A 21,237-nucleotide genomic window follows, 5' to 3' on the forward strand; every position below is an offset into this window, starting at 1 on the left:
CATCCTCTCTCTTTTCTTATCTACTGCAAAGTAAATATTTCACTTTGGCCAAGAGAGAGGAATCTAGAGAGGGCAGAGATTCTCTTTAATGTAGCTTCTTGTTTATAAAAAAAGAGATGAAATAGAGACACAGTAAGACCTTTGCAAAATAAAATCTCAGGGCATCCTCCTATTCTTTGAATAATGCGGTTTCCACCTTTCCCCCTTTCGTTAGAGCTAATGTAATTGCACAGAAAGCTTTTCAGATTGCCGATGGTAATTTACATCTAGAGATGGCAGGCTTTCCTGATATCCTTCTATGTGCCTGTTAGCTGCTATGGAATCAAGGAATGTAAGACTCATTGCAAAACAAGTTATCTGTGATGCACATTTTGAGCATTATTCAGTAACATGCTAGTTATCATCAGTATCTTTCGCCAGCACTAAGAATGAGGCACATTTAAATCTTGCTTACAGCTTTTCAGCAGGAGTATCCATTTATATTCTGGACTTTAATGTCAATGGAACTGTAATTGCCATACTTAGGGGCCTCTGATCAGGCTCCTCCTTTCATTTCCTGTTCTTTTTTAAATGTAGTTGCCAAATGAAGTGGACTCCAGTACTGTTGAGCAGAAGTTGTGATACACAGGATATTCACTGTGTGTGTGGATGTCAAGCTGAATGCACACCCTAGATATTCTGTATTCTCTCTGTTTGACACAGTGCTTTTTCTCTGTTGCCTCTCTTTTAAACTCTCTAGGCCCTTATGACAACAGAGATCTTCAGTCCTTATTCTTTAGGTATAGAAGCATCATGAAGCAATGATGCCATCTTAGGCAGTTAACCTGAAAGAATAACTTGATCGTGCTCCCATTTTTCTTTTCCTACAATTTTCCTTTTTGAAGGTACAATTCACAGGCAATAAATTGTACCCATTTTAAGAGTATAAATTGATGAGTTTCTCATGTATACTCTCATGTAATCACCACCGTAGTCAAGACACAGAACATTGCCATCACCACAGAGTTGCCTGGTGCCCTTTATAGTCAGTTCTTCGATTGCCAATCCAGATGATCATGTTTTACTTTCTGACATGTTGATTAGTGTGCCTTTTGTAAACTTGCAAATAAATCCTACAGTGTGTTTAAAATAAAAAAAGCAAGGATGGCTTATTACATCAATAATATGTTGCACAATGCCTGGCACCCAGTAGGGACTCAAAAACAAAAACCAAATCCTAAATAGATGAAGGAATAGGATTCAAAATTGTTTTAAAAAAAAAAAAAAAGGCAGACTCTGAGACGTGGTCTCTTCTCTAGATCATCAGTGCCTGACGGTCAACTCCCAGATCGAATCAGAATAAATATGTATGTGGACTTTTGAGATAGGGCTGTTTGTAGAACGGATCATATCTCATTCCTTTCAAGTCAGCTTAATTCCCTGTGTTCAGATTGAAACATTATTTCATAATACTCCTAAATATGACCTGAATCCACGGGATCATTAGAGCTTTAAACGATTTCATCTTTCCTTCGATCAGAAATTTTTTCTCTTTCAAACATACTTCCCTCCTCCCATTTAAACATGCAGATTGTCAACAGAGATGGGACACAAACACAGAGGCAGGATCGTGGTAGGTGGTAGTGTGGGTGACAAGTTATCGCTTAAGAAGAAGGAAAGGCATAGTGGGGAATCTTTATGCCTGTGGTCCCCTAAAGAAGTGTCTGTTTTCAATCTGTCACTCACCAGTTATCTCTAATTAAAGAAACATACTCTCCCCCAAACTCCACCTGCTACCCTGACAGCCTTTTATTTTATATGACAACAGAACCACCTGTCTGAGTTTCTTGCTTCGTATTTTGCATAATAAATGACTTCTACAGCGTGGGGACCATCCCATCCTTTTTGAAAAATCATGGCCAGGCACCATACAATAATTTGGGACGGATGGCACTAGAACAATTTAATTGCTGTGCCTTGCTTCTTTACACTCTAGCCCCTAGGGCATATTTTGCATTTATGTTCTGCAAATAACACAGCATATGTTTCAATTCCCCACACTTATTTTTCCTCAAACTCATTCCCAGTGAACAGCTTCAATCTTGTCCAGAGCTTCTTATTAGAAGCTTTGAAAATGCCCTTTCACAGAGGAAGTGTTTGGGAATCAGATGCCATCAGAACTTTGCGTTTTCAACACAAGTGCTTCTCGAGTCAGAATGGAGGAAAAAGAAAAATCTGTTTCATGATTCCATCTCACTTTCTTTGATGAACCTTAAACAAACAGAGCCAATGAATGGGTTGATCTTGGCATGCCTGCCACATGTATGTAAACACACAAAGATGGGAAGAGAGAGGAGGCGTGTGGGCCAATTTATTCAACCAATAACTACTGGGAGCCTCTGAAGTGCCACACACTGGATTAGGAAGGAAAGGGAAGACAAAATGCAACCTTCCAGGATTCTGATGAATATATCCTGTTCTTAGGAGGGGTTTGCAGCATTTTCTTTTTCCAGAGCCCACACTTCCAGGTTATAGATTCTTTTTTTTTTTTAATTTTATTTTATTATGTTATGTTAGTCACCATACATTACATCATTAGTTTTTGATGTAGTGTTCCATGATTCATTGTTTGCATGTAACACCCAGTGCTCTATTCAATACGTGCCCTCCTTATTACCCATCACTGGGTGGTTATAGATTCTTACAAGAAGGGTACTTGGTAAGCATGGCTGACTGGCTCATTCTGCGTAGAGTCTCCTGACTGCCAATTATGACCAGGGAGGATTATGTCACATGTTGACATTCATGCATGTTTAAATGAAGATTCTTACCACATTCTAAAACATGGACCAAGGAAGATTTTGGGAGTTGAAAGTTCAGAAAACAAAATCATGAGTAGGCCTGCATTTGAGGGCGATTTTTAAGGAAGCAACTGATGTAGGAGAACAAGACATTTCTCAACTTGAACCAAAGTGCAGTGTCAGGTCACTAAGCTACTGTAGGGTCAGTTAGCTGGAATGGGAGTTTCAGACTAGTCCTATCGCAGACTTCATTTTAGAGGATAAAATGATTGATTTGGAGAGGGTGGAGAGCTGTACCTCAGAGAGAAGGCAGCCGAGGCCCCAATGGTCCCGATTCAATGCCGTCTGGTGGTTTTGTCACACATACAGAGATAGTGTACTCTTTCCTCTCAGCGGCCAACCAGCGATGATTCAGAGCACTACCTAATTCTCGTTGCTTAGAAATCAGAGGAGAGAATGCCCTCTTTGGCCACTCAGTTAGGTCTTGGATGGCATCTCTGAAGACTAATCCATAGATAGGATGTCATTTTAAAAGTGATTTGGTCTGTACATCTTAAGTATCCTTGTCAAAACATGAAGAAACTCTCCCTTCTAACCAAAAGGAGGAAAAAATTCTTGAGAACTAATTGTACGCACGATATAGCCCTGGACCTGAAGTTTGCATTCAAAAGAGCAACTCCGTGATGAACCTTCTTCATTGCTTGTCATAAAGTAACATTATAGCAAGGTCTATGGACACTGACAGTGTTTATTAGGTCAGTTATGGAGGAAGTTCGACTTCGATGTCCTTCTGCTAAATTATCTACTAGTGTATAAACCATGTTTGGCAATAAAACATGGTATTTCTCATTCCCGTCAAGGAATATTTTCAGTGCTTCCTGCTCATGTTCTAGGAAATATATTTCAAGGGGGCTTAAACCCTGGGGACCACCCAAACCTTCTGAGCAAATATGACTGTCAACTCGAACAGGGCATCAAATGGAACAGCTGATCCATGCTGAGGTGAAGATTGCAAAATCTAATCTCAGCATCGATTCTGGTTTGCTGTGTAAATCGAGGCTTATGGAACCACAGTTTATAGCTCTGACACAAAGATGGTAACATCTTAAAAATGAATCTTATGGGACATAATTGTCGATATAAATCATTTAAAAGAATGCTCGGAAATACACAAATGCACACGTACCACCCACCTGTATTTGGCATGACTAAGCGTCCTCCTAAGTGGCCAAAGACCCCAGTGGTCCTCAGTTCTGTCCTTGTGGGGAGTGATGACAGATTCTGGATGTAGGGTGTTTTATTTCTGGGGTGCATTGTACTAAAGCTGCGGTTGTTTCCATGGGGAAAAGTCCCGGAATGATTCTTGCCGTGGTACTCGGGTCTCTCAGACACGCCCAGGGACACCATGAATGAGCTCTGGACTTTGACTTTGATGTCAGACAAAGGGTTAAAGAGTGAGGACTCTGTCATGAGTTCCTTGTCCAGAGGGTCCTGGAGGCAGATGGGCCCGCTGTATGTCCGGCTGACCGTGAGGTCTGGTTGCATGGAGGAATTCAGGAGCAGGGAGTTACCTGGTCAAAGAGAATTGATCTGTCACTCAGAAACGAAAAGGCATCACAGTTACCCCCTTGCCTCTGCCTCTCCTAACTGCAGAACCACCCGTGTGCCTGTCAGCTGCCCTTCAAGCCCACCCGAGTGTCTGTGGCAGCTCTCACAGGCTGGTCAGGAGTGACCAGAGCCCTGGAATCTGGAGCTCTGGCTTTTCCAGCGGATTCTCTGAGTGCCGCTGAACCCAAGTCACTCATGTTCCAGAGCTCCTTGGATGCCGTCTTTTCAAAACAAGTATTTCTGGCACTCCGTCAGGCAATGAACTCAGGTATTACGTTTATGTGATCATTTTAACTGGTGAAGAGATGCTTAAAGGAAAAAAAAAAAAGGAAGAAAGATGTTTTGCAATCCAGTTTGGAGGAAAAATAACATCTGTTCATTTTAAATGGTAAGAGGTGACACAGCTAGGTAGGGCTGTTTATAACTAGAGCGGTGTTGATGCCAGCGCATGTCGCGTGGAATTCTGGGCAGTTTCCGGAGCTGGGGGAGGAAACACTGTGTCCTCGGAGCAAACGGGTCGGGGAGCCCACGGATCACTCTGTGTCTGAGGAGTCCGTCTGCTCTAATAGTGCATATGTCACTCTGAGAGGGAAAAGAGGCCCCACACAGGGAGAGTGAGACTCCCGATTCTACGTGGGGAGCAGCTTAGAATGGCTTCCTTTCCGTCTCAAAACAACTGAAAACAAAAATCTTTACGAAAACATGAGAAATTTGACTTTCATCTGTTGGGGTTCACCGATTTTTTCTAGGCCAAATATTAAAAATGAAATGCCATGCTATTTTCTTGTCATGAAGTAATCTCATTTATTAGTAAATAAAGAAATAACCCTCAGTCCCAAACCTCCCACCCGTATCAGTCCGTCAATGTGACTCCTCAAATTGAAACCAAACCATATTAAACAGTTTTCCTTTAGGGCCTGACAAAATGTTTAAAGTATGCTATTTTTGGAAAATGTTGCAATTCTAGGCCATATTGTATTAGCCTCTATTGTTCTTCCAACTCATAATTTGTAGCAATGCCAGCAAGAAATCTATAACCCTGACTTTTGCCACCTCTTGTTCTGATGCTCTAAGAATCCAAAATCATAGAGGAGGAGGTTCAAAATGAGATGAAATGGCTTTGTAGATCTAAAGGCTCCTTGATGATGCATTTTTTTCATGCTTAAGGCTCTGGTGCCAAGACACAATCAAGGAGCCGTGCTTTTTAATGGAACTGCACTGAATTCTACAGGTCTCAGCCTGGTTCTTGTTTATGGTCTTCCTGGGCAAGAAGCGGGACTTAAGAACCATGTCACATCTGAAAAGAATTTGGAACAGACCCTTCCACCAAGACCTGAAAAATCACATCCCTGAGTCTCATGGCTATTTTATCTCAAGCCCTCACCTTCTGGAGCTTAATTTTTGGCCACTTTTTGAAAGACCCTCCTAGCTTATGTGAAGCCAAGCAGCAAAAAGATTTCCTAGAGTTACACTGAAGTCTAACTTAAGGAGAAAATGCCTGATTATAAAAGTATGTACGTATGACAAGAGTCCACGGTTGAAGAAAGTTGGCTGATTACTTTACAGTTCCCTCTGGAAATCCTTTTAAAACTTCTGCTCAATTCGAAGTATGGCATTCTGTTTAAAAGTCTCATCACCATTCACCTTCCACTCTCTTTGCTCAAGAAGGGATGTCTCAAGACAATGGAGGTGAAAATCATATGAAGGTCAACGGGAGGTTTATCATTGCAGTGAATATAGGGTAAAGTAGAATCTTAATAAAAGGTTTTTGCTTTAATCACTAGCTTTGGGATATTCTTGGTTAAAAATAAAAATAAAATGGTAAAGTAAGTTTGGAAAGGCTATCTATTCTTTTAGAGATTCACAATACACCGTAAGCTCTAAGGAGGCCCACACTAAGGAGATGGGGTTCAGCTTATGCAAGTCCGCACTCTCCAAATGCTGAGGCGAGGGAACCACCCCCTCACCTGCTACCTGCTGCTTCAGGGAACACACTGGCCTCCTGTGCCAAAGTCAGAGGAAACCACCAGCGGTTAGACTCCTCTTCAGTACATTTGTTGAGCACCCTCCTTATGCCAAGGGCTTATGATCCTTGTTATTCCAGGTCACGTCATCTTCATGAGGACCCTCTGAGGTGGCTAGGAGGATCCCCATTTTATAGCTATAAAAATTGAGACCCAGAGCATAATAGATTAACTAGGTCATTTAGCAATTTTGGATTCCATCTATCTGACTTCAAAGCCTCTGTCTCTCAAATGACTGTATTCTATTTTAAAATGTTATGGTCTGAGACCCTGAGATCTTGTATTTGATGGAAAGATTTCCAGTTTCTTATATAGTATAAAAATCAGTTCTTCATTCGATTTATTTCTAATTAAATCATACCTACTAAGCTATGTACCCAAGTCAAGGGCATGTGTCCCTTTCTGAGAAGCAGGCTCAGACCTGAAACTCTGGTGCCCAGAAGTGAGCGGCAGGCAGGAAAGCACTTTTGTCTCTGCCGGCCATCTCCCAGTTTCTAGCATGTTCGGGTTCCACTTCAGAACCAGGTTGCTACTCAATCACTGCCATGTAGTGAGACTTCTTCTTGTCGAGGGCTACAGGCGCTAGTGATGCACAATAAATAGAAATAAAGGTGACAATATTGACAGGAAGGGTCAAGGTGGAAAACTTCACCCTCTGAAGGGAGATAGTTTCATTTTTTTTCTAAACCAAAACCCATGTATAGCTCATCTCCATCTTGCAATCAGAAACAGATTTGGTTCACATAAGAGAATTAAATGACTCTATTTTGAAAATGAGCATTGCTATAGCTTGACATGATCGATTTCCTTCTCTCTCCAACAAAAGATTGCCTTGACCGGGCAACAGGTGAGAGTCATTTAAGCTGGGAGCTTCATTTTTTTCTCCTCCTGCTGGCTACCTGACCCATCACAGATTCTCTGAAGTCCTTTTCACTACTACAAAATAGAAGTAACACAAATAACTCTACCTAATAAATAGTATAATTCATATGCACGGGAGGTTATGGTAAAGTAGTTGGTGCTCAGGTTTGAATAATCAGTATTTTAGTTAATGAAATATCCTCAGAGCAGTCTTGTTAAAATAGAAAGTTGGATAATCTGAGACAAAATAACTTGCTAAGTTTACTACATATCAAGGATGGAAGTGCCCCATTGAGAATGTTGCTAATGGTAAGCTGAGATCCATTCATCCTCCTCGTAGCCAAGGACTGAGGCAGACTAACCCACTGAGCCTGGTTTCCTAACATGTTTAGACAATTAGGCAGCGGCTCCCAGTGCCAAGAGCTACCTTCACACAGGGCTGGAGAGCACTGGGGGTCCTGTGTGAGCGTAGTCTCTATGGTCCTGAGGACGAGGTGTTGGGGGGACCTACGCCGCTGACCTTGACGGACCGTTTTGAAGTTGAAGGTCTGGAAGCCACCTGTCAATGCAGAAGAGTCAATGACGTCCACGCCATAGTCACTCTGGCTCCGTCTATAAAGGGTGACACCAATGACCAGGACTGCAACAGCCACCACGGCAGCGCCCAAGCCCGAGTACAGAGCAATGTCGCTGGCGTTCTCAATGCCTGAAAGACACAAGAGAAATCCTAAATGGCCAACATGGGTACAGAGCCGAAGAGCCACCCTGGGATACCAAATGAAATGCTATTGGATTTTTTGGAGCTACCACTCAGAGAAAATAACAACTGCAGCTAGCCATAAGTTCTACTTTCACACATAATCATGTTTCTCAAATACCCTGTATAAATCAGAGGGACGCCAGTCAAATATCTTGACTGCATTAAGGTAGTTTACCACATCATAAAATCTTAAAGAGAATCAATTTTGCAAAGAATGTAGTATTTTTCAAGGAAAAACAGACAACTCCTTAATTAACTTGGTTTAGGAAGTCATATTTACCTGCAAAGTATTTTTTGGCATCTTATTTTTGAGGGGGGACATGAGATCCACATACAATGACAAAACATGGGCAAACTGCTCTGCTTCTATATGATGGGCACATGCATTCACAGAGAGTGGGCTGGGGTGAGAAGCTCATACACAGTCTAGGAGTCGAGAGAGAGAAGACCAGAGCTCACAAATAGAAATTTTTTAGCTTTGGCACAAATCATTCAGTTTAAGAGAACATCGACAACATCAGGTTAGGGTATTTACAATTATTATGAGAGAGTTTCTGTTGTGAGATATGGAGGTCTTGGTCCTAGGGGCTCCGATGTCCATGGTCAATGTTTTCTAGCACCATTAAATGCTAGACTTAATATGTTTTTGTGGAGGAGGACTGGTCTCTAAAAGGGCACATGCTGTTTCTCCCATACCTCTCCTACTCCATCCTATTGAATGCATAGGCAAAGCAAAAATAAAAGCGTTAGTTTGAATTGAGAATGTGGGTGTCTCCCCAACCCCCAAGATCGGTTGTAGCTGTTTTCCAACTCGTTTGCTAGTTGTCCTTTGGGTGTGGTTCATTCCTGAAGACATTCAACATGGCTACTGCTGTTCAGAATGAGATTTATCCAACCACACAACCCTAAGAGAGGCTTCATCTTGGAAAGTATGTGGAAGTAGAAGGTGGCAAGTGCTAACTATGTAATTCATCTCCCTACAGATTATGGGGTGAGTACACTTAATAGGTCCCAAAGTAATTACTCTGTTACCCTGTATTGGGTTTAGAGGCTAAAATAGAGCTATCGTATATTCACCTTGTAATTGCATGGTGCTTACTATGCATTCACTGCAGCCTAATATGGTACTTATGTTATCAACTGAGTGCTACTAACCACACAGGTAAAAGGAATTTATTTTCGACAAAGTTAGTGGGCTGTAAAATGAGGCGCTACCAAGTTAAAGAGTGAACGAGGAAATCAAGCAGAACTAGTTCAGCAATAGGGGCAGCAAACACATACAAATAATTTGCAAGGGAGTGTAACCATCCGAAAGAACGAAAGAACGGTATCTGAAAGGTTAGAGGATTATCAGACACTGTCAGTAACCACAATAGCCCAGGAGGTGTTGAGAAACAGGGTGTGACTCGGGTTTTAGTTCCAATGTCATGGCGGTCCCAGTGGGAGAGGGAAAGGGATGGAGGCTTCTGGGTGGTGGTCTGCTCTGACCACCCAGAACCAGGCACATGGTAACTGGAGCCGATCCCAAGGTTCCAGTGTCTGCCTGTGTCACACACAGAAAGGGAAGGGCAGCTATGCTCCCGCTTAGGCTCCCACCCTCCTTCCACTCAATTAAGCTCCTTGGAGGACGTAATTGTACTCAGAGCAGAGAGAGGACGCAGAACACAGCAGGGAACCAGGAGTAGTGAGAGAATTTTGGCTTGAAACCAATTAGCCTTCCCCCTGCTTGCCACCGGTTCCTCAGGCAGTACTGACTGATGACACTATCAGCTTAAAAGGCGTATCTGGGGAAAACACACCTGCTCAGCATCCGAGCACAGACAGAGAAACAGCCTGGCAGTGTACTGAATGCAGTTGCTGAGTTGGCAAAGTAGAGACAATGACCCTATAAGGACTGCTGTGTGCTTACAAACATAATCCTTTTAGGTCCCAGGTGCTAAAACAGGCAGGAGCAGAAGCCAGGAGGATGACCAGGGCAAAAGACTTTGGCTGGAAATGGACATCCCTAGACGTGAACATCCCGAGACGAAACCAAGTAGCAGGAACAAGTTGTGTTTGTTCCTCTGTATTCCTATCTTGTTCTTTATGCTACCCAGACAAGCAGAATTCTCCTTCTCAGACACAAACCCTGTTTTTAGGAAAGGACCTATGCCTTTAGATTGAGATTTAAATGTTTGATATGGTTCAATGCGTTTCCCAAGAATATTTGCAGAATCTATTTGACTTAAGTCAAGGGAATGAAAAACTGAATTACAGAATTAAAAATAAGTATGGGGACTTTGGGGATGGGGGTCGGGGGAGAAGGGACAGAGATCATATGGAGGGCACCGTGTCCTTATAAAGCTTACCCTTCCACTTGGTGGGACAGTCTAATCTAAAAGCCAAAGTCAATCGACTCCTACAGGAAGATAAGCAACGTGGTATTTAGTTTACAAGAACAATCTGTCTTGGGAATTAAAAACTTCAGAAGCTAATAATTTCATTTATTCAACAAACATTTGCTAAGGGCCAACCATGCTGTGGAAATGAGGATGCACGGATGAATTAACATATTCTTGTTTCTTGTCCAGCAGTAGTGATGAGATTCTGACAGAGGCAGACACAAGTTACCCAAAGCCACATGTGTGTATGGAGAGATGTAATCAGATATCCTTACCCACAGCTCAAACCCTTCCAAAGTTGGGCCACAGCGCTTCTTTCTTCTTTCTCTTCTCTTCTCTCTACCTGCTTTTACTTCGTCTTATTCTTTTTCCTCTGCCTCACTCTTTTCTAATCTGTCCTCCAGGAAAGGAGAGTGGTTTCCCCTATAAGGACTGCTGTGTGCTTACAAACATAATCCATTCGCTTTTCTTGTGTGTTCAGGACTGGTTCCAGAAGAATCTGAGTTTCAGTTCCACATTTTCCACTACGACTTCATGGGACAAGGGAGGAAGAGGGGCGCATGCATGCACGTGTGCACATAGGCACACACTCAACTCTTATCCAAATATTGGAAGCCACCACTGCTCCTTCCCAGTGGAGTCTTTCCAACCACATGACCACCAGGCGCCGGCACTACCCAGGCGCTGGCTGCTTTCTCCATGGCCCATGTCAGTGCTCATGCTCTCCTTTGCTGCATTACCCTACACCCCAAACTCAACTGTAATTTACCTGCCAGATGGATGCCTGCTAGTGAATGGAAGGTCATTGTAAAATATCGCCCCACCCCACTGGGCATCTAGGTACCACTCATCCGTCAAATGACAGCTCAAGGTCCACCTCCTCCAAGAAAGTAACCTTGGCCTGGCCGATCCAGCCAACCCTGCCAACCATGTTCTTCTAAACTCCAACATCACTTCAGGGTTCCGACAACTCATTTTGGATCATCCTTCTTACTGTTTAATTATCTGAATGCCAATGCATTCTCCCTGACTGCTTTAAACACTTCAAAAGCAGTAATATCTCCACAATTTCCCACAGAAATTTGCAAATCACTGCAACTATTCATTGATTGTTCGCCTGGTCTCCAACTGTGGGAAGAGAAGCATTAAAGAAATCACAGTCTGAGGTTGATTACAGAACTCCTGCCGCAGGGACTCCCTTTACATTTAACACATATATATATGTTTACCCCTGTCTGCTTGCTCACATATACACGTGTTACTGGTCTGTTTGCTCAAAATGATTTTGAACAGAAGCACTGACACCCCGTGACTGACAATGCTATTCCGTTTTCTGTGCGCACAGGATACTGTTCTCTGACTTTGTTTCACGAATGAAGCTTTAGGTATCAATGTGTTATTGATGTCTTTCCTGTGTCTTCACCCCCATTTTCCTTGATCCAAGAGTCACAAAAGCTTTAGGCAAAGCATGGAAGGACCCAACATGTGGTGCAAAAAAATGGTTGCATAGGGGAAGGGAAGGAAAAATAAAATAAGATGAAAATAGAGAGGGAGGCAAACCATAAGAGACGTTTAACTCTAGGAAACAAACTGAGGGTTGCTGGAGGGGTGGTGGGTGGGGGAAGGGATAATTGGGTGATGGGCATTAAGGTGGGCACTTGATGGAATGAGCACTGAGTGTTATATGCAACTGATGAATCACTAATTCTACCTTTGAAACTAATAAAAAAAATTGTTGTGTAAAAATCTACACCTTAGAGGAAACACAACAAAACTGAGAACTGACTAAGAAATCTCTTGTATTCCAAATTAGTCAGGAACTACTGAGGAGTATGTTCATTGCTGGAAGGAGTATGGAATATCTGCAGAGAAAGGCTGCAAAGATTAATAGAGAGCTGGAAATTAGGACCCTGGAGAGGCCATGTTTATGGGTTCATTTGGCCTGGAGAAGGGAGAGCTATAAAGTGACTGGAGGTGATCTTTAAGGCACAGAGGGTTGTCACAAGAGGAGAAGAGGCCCACAGTAGGCACTCAATGACCCTTCCTTTATGATGACGCGAGTAACCAGTGCTTCGCCGTCTCTAACAAGGACTGAACAGGAGGACATAGCCTTTTATTATAGCAATTGGGACTCTGGTTAGATATTAAAATGACCTTTTCTACAATGAGGGTTGTTTAAAAGTGTGGTGTAGTTCTGAGGGAGACTGAAATTTCCTTTCAAAAAGTCTGGAAAAAAAAAAGGCAGCATGACTTGACAATTGTCTGCAGGTGTTTTATTTATTTATTTTTGGTCAAAGCTGGTGAGAAGGAGTAAGTGGCCTTTCAAAGCCCCTGTGAACTTCCTACTGCAAGGATGAGGCATCAGCAAGTTCCATGTCTTTAGGAATTGCTATCATACCTAGTCATTTAGAGGAACCAATGTAGTCCCCAAAGGATGAAATACAAGGGCTGTTTACTAGGTTTGCCTTTCTTCACATGACTCCCATGTGAAAGATTGATTATTGCCACTAATTAATGGGAATTTAACTCAATTCTCATGTTATGAGCTTAACTATGTATCAGATTAAAATGTTTTATAGAATTAGATAGCTACACAAAATTAATAAAGGAGCACAGCAAATGCCCTTCAAAACACAGAATACTCTATCTCCCATTAAATATGGTAGAACGGCCATTGCTGCCATTTCAGGAGAAAAACCAACAACTTGACTTGGCATATACTAGAAACGGTGAATTACCAAGGAACAAACATCATCAGAATTCACAGATGGAAGATGGAAGAAGCTGTTGGTGGGCTCACTCCCCAAGAAGGGCAGCTCCCGGCCGTCTCAGGACCTGCCCCTGACCCCTGCACAGCCAGTGAGTGCTATGGATACAGAGTCATGTACCAGGGTATTTAATTAGATGCTGGAATAAGATACAACAGAAGTTTCTGTTAGAGTGGTTTCTCCTTGCTGTCATTGAGAAGCAACATTTTTTTTTTTTTAAAGATTTTATTTATTTGCGAGAGAGAGAATGAGAGACAGAGAGCACGAGAGGGAGGAGGGTCAGAGGGAGAAGCAGACTCCCCACCGAGCAGGGAGCCCGATGCGGGACTCGATCCCGGGACTCCAGGATCATGACCTGAGCCGAAGGCAGTCGCTTAACCGACTGAGCCACCCAGGCGCCCGAGAAGCAACATTTTTTAATAACACGTCAGAAAATAGCTTTAAATGGCCAGCCACGGCCAACCACGGTGAGCCATTCCGATTATATTTGCACTGCTTGGAGTCTTACAACCCCTTCACCAATCAGCACCTCGGCTTTTCTGATCTCCCCTCAAAAACCTCATTATTGATATTGTGGTGATTGTTGTTTTACTTTTGTAATGAATGACCACAGAGTCAATTCTTAAATGCACTTCCTATGTGCTTGGCACCATTCTAGTTCAAGAAGCGCCCTCCTGCTCACCTGCCCTTCTTTCTAGCTGAAGAAATGGAGGCTGTCCCATGTGAGCGCACTCCCCCAAACTCTAAAATTCCTCTGCTCTTTCACACACATTTCCTTCCCTTTTCTCTGTTCCCTGAGGAGCTGTTCCTCTTCTGTGTCAGGCCGGCTCTAATTCCGCCCTCTCCTGCCTCCACCGGGACCCGGACTCATTCATTATTCCCTTTTGGTCTTGCATCTTCAAACTTTTCCTCTGCACCTGAGCCTTGCCCTCTGCCTGCACACACAGTCTAGTCTTCTTAGATCACCTCTCCCCAAATCTTTCCCCCAACTTCCTCTCAGATAAACTTCTCAACAATGCGGTCTTCTCTACACCCATAGATTCTTACCTGTTTGTTTAAAAGAACTTAAGAGCACTTTTGTTTAACATTCAACATTTCTTAATATATGTTTTCTTAATACATGGTTTCCCCAACCAGTTAACTGCTGTCCCTGTTAAGGGAATAAATAAAATACCTGTATAAGGGGAGAATATGTTTTAGGAAGTATAAAAATGGACAGTATGCAAGGAGAAAATGCATCTTCCAACTACTCCAGAAATAGTCTTGATAGTATCTTTGAGAACTTTCGGGGGAAAAAATGTGAACGTCCTTCATTTATCCTTTTCTACCCTAAAGGCTCCACATTATATTTCCTTTCCTGTACTTTGCTTTTTGTTGTTCCACATACAGTATCTTGCAGGTCTTTCCTACCAGAACCCGTAGATGCACTTCATTTCTTTTTACATTTGCCTAGCCTGTTGCCAGGCAGTATGATTATTTAATTAGTCCAGTATTTCAATATTTGATTGTTCTCTTACCCTTTAAGGTCTGTCTTTCCGCCAAATCACTGTTCCTTCTTGAAGGCTGCTTACTACCACTGCCTCAACAGTAATGTTCTCTGTCTTACTCTTTCCCACTGCTCTGAGGCGGCAGACAAGCCAAGCCAGTCCTCCTTCTAGAGAGATAAAAAATGTTCCTTAAACTCGATTCCTCTACCTTCTTCTTACTTAGTAACCACTCTTCATTCTCAAAGTTCTATAAACAGACTTTAAAGCTCCCTTCTCAGCCCCTTTCCTTTCTCCATGCCAATCCCATTGGATAATCATCACAAACAGTGCTATTTCCTTGATGTCTAACACTCTCCATTGGAGATCTCCTGCCTCATCTCCTGTCTGCAGACCTCATCCCATATCTTCTTCCTGCTCAATGGACAAAACCACTTGTGTGTTGTGCTAACATCTCAAATCCGTCATCTGACTTCTAGATTCATCATTCGCACCTCTTCAAATATTTTCTTCTCTTGAATTCCCTTTCTCAGGTAATGTGATACCATGAGTGAGACTGAAGAGTCATCTTTCATTCTGTCCCCATTGAGTCCTTCTCCAAACCACTCACATGCCTTACTTGTTACATCTCCAATGCCTCTTGCATCTCAATTTCAACAGGAGATACCCCACTTGACACCCATGGTGTTCAGTCTCGTCGTACCTTGTACACAGTCTTGGTCACTCAGAGACATTTTACACGTGGATTCGTCTTCCCAAACACGGTCCTGGTACTGCCACTCCAACACCTTTCAATGACCCTCTAATATGAATTGAGTCCACTCCAACAGGGACTTATATTATGGCTCAAGACACTTTATGCTCTGCACCATCCCATTTTTCAAAAGCTTTCACCCACTTCTTATTCATATGGACCCTACTCTGGCCAAGTCTGATTACTCATTTTTTCAAGTAGACCTTGTACTCCAGGAGACTTTTTTTTTGGTTCAGATTTTTTGCTCCTACTGAGGGGCTCTTCCCTCCAATATCTGTTTCAATTTTAGCCATTCTTCCAAGATTGGCAGTAAAGGTAATCTATTTTTTAAATATTTCTTGATAGTGAACATTCATGTATGTTATAGTCCTCCTTTTAAGCAAAGTTGCCGGATTTAGCAAATAAAAATATGACACAGTTAAACTTGAATTTTAGATCAACAATGAATAATTTTAGTGTATTTTCCATGCAATATCTGGAATAATGCTTATGCTAAAAAATTTATTTATCTGAAATTCAAATTTAACGAGGGGTCCTCTCTTTTATCTGGTAACTACCTTTGGCTGCAAAAGAACTGTGCTTTTTCCCCCCGTCGGATACGAAGACCAAGTTAGAGTAGGGATAGAGTCAAAAAAGAATAAGATTTGAACTCCAGCCCTTGAGAAAAATGACTTCAATTTATTTAATTTCCTCTCCTAAAGACTGAAGGCACAAACTCTATAAACTTTGAAAATACTGACAAGTGGAGAGATAGGGCCTATGAATTCATATTCTAACAAGTTACCTGGGTTATTCTCTTGTTGAAGAACATATTGGTCTATCAACTACTCCTCTGTGCTTAGTTCTGAGGTATATAATGAACAAACTCCCATCACATTCATTAAGGGCAGAGTCAACAATATCATTGAAAACAGTAGTAAGAAAAGGCACAGACTTATTATAGGATAAAAATTGGATAATAAGGATACTGGAAGTGGTAAGAAAATTACAAATGTTGCCTATAAAGACATATTGGATTGATTCACAGTAGGGATGACCCTGAAGGACAAAGCAAGTCATGCAATTTGCAGAAAGTGCAGTGTTTATGTAATTGAAAATAATCAGCAGGAGGTGAAGAAAAATGATGGGCAAAATACAAAAAAAAAAAAAGTGCTTTAAAGCATGGCTAGAAGATCAGCATTGAGGCCAGTTAGCTTAGAAGAACCTAAAAGTCTGTTGAGAATGTGAAGGTAGGTCCCAAAGTCCCAGACAGTTCTATGGGCTCAAGGCACTATCCAAGTCTTCATAGACTAAAAGAATGTCCGAATGTAGTGTGGGCCCCATATCTTCTGAGGCATTCCTTAACCCTGTGAAGATCACAGAGGATGGTGATTCCCAGGCTTCATATGATTCCAATATGGATGAAGGCAGTGTGTTTTTGGAAAAGATATAGAATGGGATGGGTGTTAGTGAGAAGAGTACACCTTGTTTTTAGACTTTAAGGACACATTTGGGCCATTCTTTGATGGAAATGATTCTGGAAAGCGTACATTTTGGGCTTTAACTTTGTATCTGGTAGAGAATAAATGATTATTCAAGATTGTTCCTGCCCCTTTTCTCAAGTCATTTATCATCTTCTATGTTGTAAGTTGTGGGGAAGAAACATTTCTTATTTTTTCCCTCACATTTCACTGGGACAAGACTATATAGAACAACTGTATAATAAATAGCTACTACATAAATGATTAAAATTTTTAGAAGCAGTTATTTTCACCTTAACAACAAAAGGCCTCATGAGGAGTTAACAAAAGGATGTAAGGCATTAACTCAAGTGTTTTTTGAACATCTAATACATACTAGGCCAGTGGTAATGGCTACAGGTGTTAAGAGTAAATAAGAGTCAATCCCTGCCTATAGGTAGATAGGATAATGTCTGAGAAGAGGAATCCAGACCAGCATTAGGGCAATGAAAATATAGTATAGAATTAGGGAGATAGTTTGATACTGGCTAAAATACAGGAGTAACTAATGCAGGCTTGGTGGGTGAAGGTCTTGCAGAGGATCTGAAGGAAGAATGAGCTTAACAAGTTAAGGCTTACGTGGCGGGAACGAGTTTTTGGGCAGAAGTAACAGAATGTACATGCGAAAATGGGCAGAGGGTATTCAGAAAACCCAGAAGCTTTATTTGGCTGAAGAATATAGGAAGTGGCAAGCACGTAGGAAGGAACTTACCTAATGATTAGGCTGATTAAGAAAAGGAAGCTGAGACCAGATCATATACCTGTTTAGTACCTTGGACTAGATCTTAGAACAAATGGTGAGCAATTGAAGAGCTTTAAACACGGAGGTGGTACGACCAGAATTTATGTTTCAGAAAGCTCAGAAAAATTGATGAAGGGCAAAACTGGATCCAGGGAGGCCACTGTAGCAATCCTGGTTGGGAATGAAGATGGCCTGAACTTTTTAAACTTTTCTTCTGGGACAGCATGTTCTTTTCTTTTGGTTTTTCTCTTACTCTGCCTGCTATTACTTTTCTGTCTTTTCTGCAGTGACTTTTGACCTCTTCTACATCTAAATGTTGATGCCCTGTAGGGCTCAGTCCTCCACTTCCTTCTCTGTCTCCACGCATACTCATTACCCGGGATCTCTTTCAACCTAATGGCTTTAAATATCATCTGGACACTGACAAGCCCCAGATTTATGTCACCAGCCAAGACTCTCCTCTGACCTCGAGACTCATATATTCAACTGCCTGCTCAACCTCTCTATTTAGATGTTTAAGAGGTATCTCAAAGTTAGCACTAGTAACACTGAACTCTTGATTCTCCCTCTGGATTTGCTAGACCACATTTTCTCCATTATCAGTAATGGCAACTCCATCTGTTAGCTGCATGGCCAGACTTTTGAAATCATGCCTGACACCTTTCTTTCTCTCACACTCGATATCCAACCCATCAGCAAATCCTCTCTGCCTTCCAAAGATACCCAAATATGACCCAATTTTACAATTTCTAATGTTGTCTATCCATGCCGAGTCACAGTCATCTTGAACCTTGGTACTGTAAGAGCCTCCGTACTGGAACAGCCTAGATTACTGTAACAGATCATTGTTACAGCAGATCACTGTAACAGGTCTTGCTTCTGCTTTGATCCCCTATATGTGGACACTCAATCCAGCAGGCAGAGTTTATCCTTGAAAATATTAGGTCATGTCACTATGACTAACGCTCAATGGCTTCCCTTTGGTCAAAGTCATTGAATGATATGTCTGGCAGTTTCCCCTCTCATCCCACCTTCTCTGATCTTAGCTATCAGGACTCTTCCCTTTGCCACTCTGCTGCAGGTATCCTGGCCTCCTTGCTCTTCCACAGACACTCAAAGCAAAGTCCCCACTTCACCGCCTTTTCATCTGGTATTCCGTCTGTCTGGAACACTCTCTCCCAGACATCCAGAATGTTTCTTTGTTTTTCAGGTCTCTTCTTAAATGTAATTTTAATACAGAGACCTGCTCTGAACACCTTATACAAAAAAAGCAACTACTCCCTTCGACCCCACCTGAGCCCCTTACCCTGCTTTATTTCTCTTCATGACATCAACACTATAGGTTTTCTGGTTTGTTTGCATCCCTCCATCTCCATTCGCTAAAACGGTAAGCTTTGTGGAAGCAGAAACTGCACCTGTTCAGCCCAGTGCTGCTTCCCCACCACCCCTGCCTAGCATGTGGTAAGCACTCAATAGACAGCTGTTGAGTGAATGGAGGGATGGATATGGGTAGAGTGAAAATGGAGAGATGTTGATGAACTCAAGATCTGTTCGGGTGGTAGAAGAGTCAGACTGTAATTTTCTATTGAGTAACGAGCAGAGCAGGAGACAAGAGAGGAAAAAGAGGGGTCTCAGAGACTGCCCAAGATACACCCACGGACAAGTGAGTTGATGGTGTGGTTTTGACTGAACTAGAGAAGATGGGATGCAGGACTGAAGAATAGGGGCAGAGAAGGAGAAATTGACTTTTGGAAAAGTTGAGATGAAGGTCCTGGAGGTGGCCGACTCTGGACATGCTAATGGGATTTGTGCTGAGCAGGCATTGGTGCTAGGTGCAAAACAACTACGTGGAAAGGAGATGGAGAGAAGGCTGTGTGTGTGTGCATGTGTGCATGTGTGTGTGGTTCTGGGTTATTTTTTAGGGGAAAGCGAAATCCTCATTGCTAAGGTGAACATGCTGAGCGAGCCACTCCTCAGGAACCTATGGCCTTTCAGAAAGCCACGGCCCCAAGCCTCCAAGGAGCCCCATTGTCTGAAGGCAGCCTTTTTTCTGTCTGAATCTGGGGGTGCGTGTTTGCCATTCAGAACCTACTATATTTTACTGCACCTCCTGACATTGTTACACAACATTTATTGAAAGCACATTTGATGGTAATGAAGTTTCTATTAACTATGATTAAATCTCATAAAGCACCTGAAGATAATTTAAGATGTGCAGAGGCAGAAAATGAAACATTCGGTTTAGTACATTAGGAAACGTAATTGATTAAATTATCTCATTTACAATAAGTGCTTTCATGAGCTATGCGGAGCACATATTTTCCCCAGTTTGTCATTATGATTTGCCAACAGATATCTTAAGACTTCACTTTCTCTTTACACCTCCTTGCAACTCAAAGCCAGCTCTTCGGCTCGCCTGCTCACAGAGCACTGCTCGTGAGCTCTGAGTAATGTCTTCTATCCACCAGGCCTTGCGGAGGATCATGTGTACAGCTATATAGGGGAACAGGTTGTTTCTCAATTATCTTCATAATTGACTTTGATTTTGCATCAGTGATGATTCATGTCATCTTAAACTAAGCCCCTCTTTCACTAAACAACCATAGCTTGAATTTGTAAAATGCACTCCTAACCATGCAGCTTACAGAACCCCGACTGGATTCCTCTGGGAGCCTTTTGCAATCACATTGATTCTGTTAAGGTTTTATTTTTAGGAAATCACAAATTAAAACAGTTTAAGCGATTCCGTTGCAGTATCCAGCAATTAAGCATGGTGTTCACGAGCGAGAACCCCAAGCAAAAACTAATTCAGGAGTCCCTGAGGACTAGAAATAGCTACTGTGGGGTTTATGGCTGGAAGTACAGATGTAACCAAATTAGAATGGCACAGGACTCACAAACTAAGCATGAAATTAATTTTTAAAAAACACATTCCTAAGTAACTCTCATGGTGGCCACCACATGGATACCCATGATCTTGCGGGTGTTCCACATGACCCCCGGTGGGGGGCATGGCTATGTCACCAGGCGGCAGCTGGGGGTCCAGCTGTCAACCCTGAGCTCTTGACACAGGCTCAAGCCAAATATTCACTGAGCCGATTTTCTTCCTCCCTCCCTTAGCATACATGTACCCACACATACACAACCAGGTTCCCCCACCTTCAACCTTCCTGAGTTCAAAATCAAGCCAGCAGGATGTCAGGGGACTACTCCTTAAGTACCAATCATTGACAGGCAGAGGACCTCAGGGGGAAAAAAGTTAAGGAAGTTTGTTTTTGTTGTTCTGCCAAGTTCTCCCACGCTGCAAGTAATGGCCCCATTATCTCCCAAGTCTGCCTGGAGCAACATAACGCAGTATGAACCTAACAGCTTTCCTGGATCTTTCTCTCATGTCTCCTGACCCCTGTCCCAAGGTACCTATTTCTGTCTATCCTCACAGGGTCTTAATTCCTTCAAAGAAGTTAGCTCATAAAAGCTATTAGCTCTCCCAAGCTATCTGAATTTTAATACCCTAGGATTTAAAAGATCAAAAGTCATTCACTTTATATTAAAATGGGAGATACTGGCCAGGGACAT

The 21,237-nt window shown here is 42.3% G+C and overlaps 1 protein-coding gene across 15 annotated transcripts in view; it reads right to left on the bottom strand.

Moving 5' to 3' along the window:
• The window catches only part of UNC5D (unc-5 netrin receptor D), a 532,476-nt gene that overhangs the window by 62,605 nt on the left and 448,634 nt on the right, over window positions 1-21,237 (bottom strand). For 4 of the 15 annotated variants that reach the window (XM_078069620.1, XM_036081563.2, XM_078069618.1 and 1 more), the window contains 2 exons: window positions 7,833-7,979; window positions 3,974-4,351 (listed from right to left, as the gene is read on the bottom strand). In XM_078069620.1, the coding sequence (XP_077925746.1) occupies window positions 3,974-4,351; window positions 7,833-7,979 (525 nt within the window). Of the gene's footprint in view, window positions 1-3,973; window positions 4,352-7,700; window positions 7,980-8,729; window positions 8,745-21,237 lie in introns of all 15 variants that reach the window. The other 11 variants (XM_036081562.2, XM_036081561.2, XM_036081558.2 and 8 more) reach the window with 5 other exon arrangements.

This window comes from Halichoerus grypus, chromosome 3, assembly GCF_964656455.1.
Source record: "Halichoerus grypus chromosome 3, mHalGry1.hap1.1, whole genome shotgun sequence".
Classification (NCBI taxonomy): domain Eukaryota; kingdom Metazoa; phylum Chordata; class Mammalia; order Carnivora; family Phocidae; genus Halichoerus; species Halichoerus grypus.